Genomic DNA, 4,693 nt, shown 5'->3' with positions numbered 1-4,693 from the left:
ACTGGGATTATTTCCTATTGTGACTTAACATTTCAGAGATGAAACAGCACTCATTTTTCTAGCACACAGAGCAGGCTGGGCCAGGCCCTCCACTTCCGTAAGGAAAGAGAAATTTAATTCCTCACTTTTCCTCATAATTCGGAGAGCCACCAAACTTTCACAGGCAAGAGAATCTACAGTTTTTGCATCCAACTTTTGATTTTATTGTTCCTTCTGGCTACAATGTCATCTCCTTCACTTTTCTCCAAGCTTTCAGCACACTCTAGTCCATCTGGAAAATAGTCACATGTCTCTCAAGACAAATTATCCTGTTTCTGATACTCCAGTCTAAGATGAAACTGACTGCATCACATTATGAATGATTCTTGAGGCTTTCCTGCATGAAGAATCCTGCACCCCATGCAGACTATTAGCAGAGCACTTACAATATTTTGTGCCCCTCACTGGCCATATCACGCATGACTCTTTTTCCCCCTGCTAGGCAGCAAAGGCAGGGGCCATGACACCCTCATTGCTCTGCAGTTCCATACACTGAACCACCAAGTGAACACATAAAATGTCCTGAGCTCAAGGAGGTGGCTGGAGGAGAAACAAAAACACGTACAATGGAGAATAATTCAAAATGGTAGAAATGAATGAATGAGTAGAAGAATAAGCTTATCAGTCAATAACAACAAAGAAAGAGAGTGAGGAGAGCAAGTAGTGTTCTGAGGGGCTGAAACACCAAGACGTGGGGCCTCAGACTATTTCAGTGAGTCTTCACAAACTGTATTGAATCAAGTCAGATCTGAGGACTAGAGGTTAAATTCTTAACGAGGAGCGTGGAAGGAAATGTCAGTGGTCTTCATAACAGCAAAGCCTGTGTCGAGAACTGTCTCAACTGCTGTCGGTGAATTAACTCACTTAAGTAGTGCAGAAAGCATGGTGGTCTTATTACCAGGTCCAAGGCACAGAAAGATAGCCCAGCTCAGACACGGCCATGCGGCTAAGTGGAAGAGGGTTTAAACCAGGATCCAAGCTTGGTTATTCTTGTATTTTGCTCTACAATGACTGTGATCTACACTGATTCATAATGGAAAAAAGTATATGAAGAGCTGCTATGTAGAGAAAGAATAATAATTTGAAATATGAATGAGTTCAGATTGTAGTTTTGAAAGTGTATGGGTGCAAAATGGGATAGATTTCAATTAGTCTCATTCTCTTCTGTTTCTGTTTTTCACATACACACACACACACACAATAATTGCACTGTCTTCTTTTAAGTTTTACTCAAATCTCAGTCTCTCCTATATAGAATGTACCAGCAACCAATCACACCATACAACAGCTGCTAACATCTCACATTTGAAGAATTCGACTCAAAGCCCGCTCGAGCAACTTACCTTAAACATGATGAGTGACCAGAAAGCAGAAAGGAAGACAGAGCTCCAGATTTCTTAGCCAAAAGGACCTGTGTGTTGGGAGAGTGGGAGCCACAGCAGGGCAGTTTATTCTTCAGTAAAAGCCTGACAGTCTCTCCCCAGAGCTCCTGTCCGGACTCACACCACAGTGCTTTTCTTCCCCAGAGGAACAGGATTTTTAAATTGAAGGCTGGGTGCCCTTGCCCAGTGGGCTTCTGGGGCACTTTGCTGCATCACCACCAGGTGTATGGAGGGCTGAGCCTCCAGGGTAGACTCAGGAGCATATTCCTTACTGGGGTCTTTGCCACGGCAGTCATACAGCACACAAGAGATGAGAAACACCAGGAGCAAGATGACGTAGCTTGCGACCAGGATGATCAGGTTCAAGGTGACGGGGTCAATCTCCAAGTAGAACTCCATTGACTCTCCCATGTTGGGGACATCAATCTAGGGAAAGGCATTTGGGGTCAGTTTGGGCATTGCAGGGAGCAAACCATAACTGGTCAGAAGAGCTACCTGCGTTGACTCTGGAATAAAAATACAATAATCCCCACTGTCCCAGGAATCCTCAAAGATTAAAGCTGCTCAGTTTAATAACTTAAGCTCTTGCTGCTGTTAATACCACAGCTACCAAAACACAGATGCTGTCCCTCATCAGTTCATGGACTCAGAGAGAAAGAAGGAGATGGTTTCTATGGCTGAGTCCTGGTAGATAACAGTGATCTCATAAATTCTGGGCAAAGCAGGCAGTACTGTGGAGCAATGTGCTGTTAATAAACACATCAAGGCAGGAGTTTAAAGCTGTGGCCACGTTGGACCGGCTGGGAAGTATCGTTTTCCTTCACATAAGGGAAGTCTGATGCCAAATGTGGACAAATTTGGATTATCAGGCCAGTGGGCTTTGAGAGTCTCTGTTTCTTTAGCAAGAAGAATGTAATTGCATACGTTCACCCACTCTTCCCATTTTTTTTTCACTTACCAGCTTACAAATATTTCTTTAGCATCTCTTGTGTTTCAGGATCTGTGCTAAGCAATCAGGATATGGCAAAGAGAGAAGCATTTAGTGTAGAAGAGGAGACAGATAAGAAGCAAATAATTGCACAAGTCCCCATTTAAGAATGGTGGGAATAAGTTTATAAAAGACAATGGCTGATAACTGGAAAGTATGTGCCGGTGTTATGGCTGAAGCTTAGATTTCCCCCCAGAGTCTCATGCATTCATACGTGGAGCTTTTCAGAGGTGGCTGATTCTAGAGTGATACTAAGATCAAGAATGTGTGATTACTAAGTTAGTCCCCTGATTGGCTTGGCATAGTTCTGGGAATGGGTAATGGGAAGGCTCTTCTTGCATGGACAGAATATTAGAGTCAGAAAGAGGGTCCCTGGGATGGCATCTTGCTTGTTGCCTTCTATGTACTCTACTTTGCCTTGGACTGTTTCTCCTCTTGGATGCCCCTCTGCCATGCCACCCTGCCATGCCACAGTTGGAGCCAACCAACTGTGGACTGAAAACTTTATAAACTCTGAGCCAAATAAATATTTCTCCTTTAACTTTGGGTGTTAGATATTTTGTCTCGGCTACAAGAAAAATAACTAAGACAGCAAGTATATTTTTAAAAAAAAAGCTGCCATGAAGAGACAACATTTAGCCTATGTGGGACCCAAATGATAAGCAGAATTTAGCTAGGTGAAGACAGGCAGAGGATTCTTCTTGCCACCGAAAATATGCAGTAAATCAGAGTAAAAAGAAACCCAGAAAATTGTGAATATTGAAATCAAGACTTTGTAACTGGAGCATGGAGAGTGGGGAACATGATGTGAGAAGTAGGCAGGGGTATATTGCACAGAGAATTGTGGGCCATGTGATGGGCCTCAGACTTGATCCTAGGGCAAACAAATGCCATTGAATAGTTTTGTGTAGGGGACAGACATGATCAGATTTGCATTTCCAAAAGATCACCTTTACCACAGTGTGGATAGGGAAGGCATGCAAATTTAAAGGAAGGTCAGATAGAGATTAGAATATAGTTATTCTTTGGTGTAAAAACCCTTTTTATGCCTGAATAGTAGCTCTGTCCTGATGGTGTTGTATGAACGTGCAACTTGTACAGGTACACAAGGCTCAGTGTACACAAGGCTCAGTGCTCAGGAGGCCATCACACATAACTAAGGCTCTGCTGTTGCTATCTTGAAAGTACTAATAGTCTTTTTTTTTTTTTTTTTTTTTTTGTTCCCAGGAATTGAACTCACAACCTCATGTTTGCCAGGCAGGCAAGGTGCAGTTGATCTACATTCCTGGCCCCAACAGTTTTTAATTATGCATTAGGTCCCGGAAATTATATATCCAACTTACATCTTATATATGTATTTTTGGATAAACAGGAGATCAGTAGCCATTTCTCCAGTAGCTAGTGGGATTCTTTTGATACTCCATGTTAAAGGCTGATACCCCAATAGATTGGTGGGTTACTTAACATTGATGAGTTTTAGTGGGCTAGCAGCTTCCTGTCAATGTTTTTTATCCTCAGCTTCCATGGAATTTGAGAATCCAGGATGCAGTAGGCAGGGGTTCTTATTTATCTAGAGACCTGTTAAAATATTTTTTGGCTCTGTGGTCTTGGCTAATCTATGAATTATACTCAAGAAGATGAGAGGTCATCATATGCTGTGGGTCTAGGGACAGGTTCATTGAATCCATTTGAATTCCATGAATACAGATACATACGTTAAGGCCAGATCTATTGAGTTAGAATCTATGAGGCTTGAACTTGAGGGCCTGCATTCATGAAAGTTTTCATAGACAGTTTTGCTATGCTACCATGATGAAGATTTCTGAGCAGGGAGGGTCAAGAAAGATGTCAACGATATGGTGTGGTGGTGTATGCCTATAATCTCAGTACCTTTGGAAGCCGATGCTGGAAGATCACAAATTGGAGCCCATTGTGGACAATTTAGTGACTTTGAGAGAACCTGTTTCAAACTAAAAAAGTATTCAAAAGGGTTGGAGATGTAGCTCAGTGTTAAAGCCCTGGGTTCCATCCCCAGCACCAAACAAACAAACAATAAAACCAAATACCTCTTCCCTTCTGCAAAACATGGCCTTGATTATCTGCCAACAGACACCCGAGGGAGAGAAGGTATCAATACAGAATTCAGTCCTGTCCAAGTTTCTGAGTCCAGCAGATGCAGAGGATTGATTTCAACAGGAGGAAGTCCTTTTCCTGGTGACAATTCATATTGACCAAACTCCTAGGAAACTGATATTAAACATTGGTGATAAGTATAATTGTCACA

The 4,693-nt window shown here is 42.3% G+C and overlaps 1 protein-coding gene across 1 annotated transcript; it reads right to left on the bottom strand.

Annotated features, from left to right (window-relative positions):
- Nucleotides 1-1,388: 1,388 nt before the first annotated feature.
- Nucleotides 1,389-1,914, bottom strand: Smim36 (small integral membrane protein 36). The gene has a single exon (XM_063251290.1). It carries the CDS (start codon nucleotides 1,830-1,832, stop codon nucleotides 1,539-1,541), a length of 294 nt encoding a protein of 97 aa, XP_063107360.1. The 5' UTR covers nucleotides 1,833-1,914; the 3' UTR covers nucleotides 1,389-1,538.
- Between the last annotated feature and the right edge of the window lie 2,779 nt (nucleotides 1,915-4,693).

This window comes from Cavia porcellus, unplaced genomic scaffold (assembly GCF_034190915.1).
Source record: "Cavia porcellus strain 051 isolate PalLab524CR breed Dunkin Hartley unplaced genomic scaffold, mCavPor4.1 scaffold_6, whole genome shotgun sequence".
NCBI lineage: Eukaryota > Metazoa > Chordata > Mammalia > Rodentia > Caviidae > Cavia > Cavia porcellus.
Note: the sequence above shows the minus strand (reverse complement) of the source record. Positions and strands in the feature narration are given on the sequence as shown.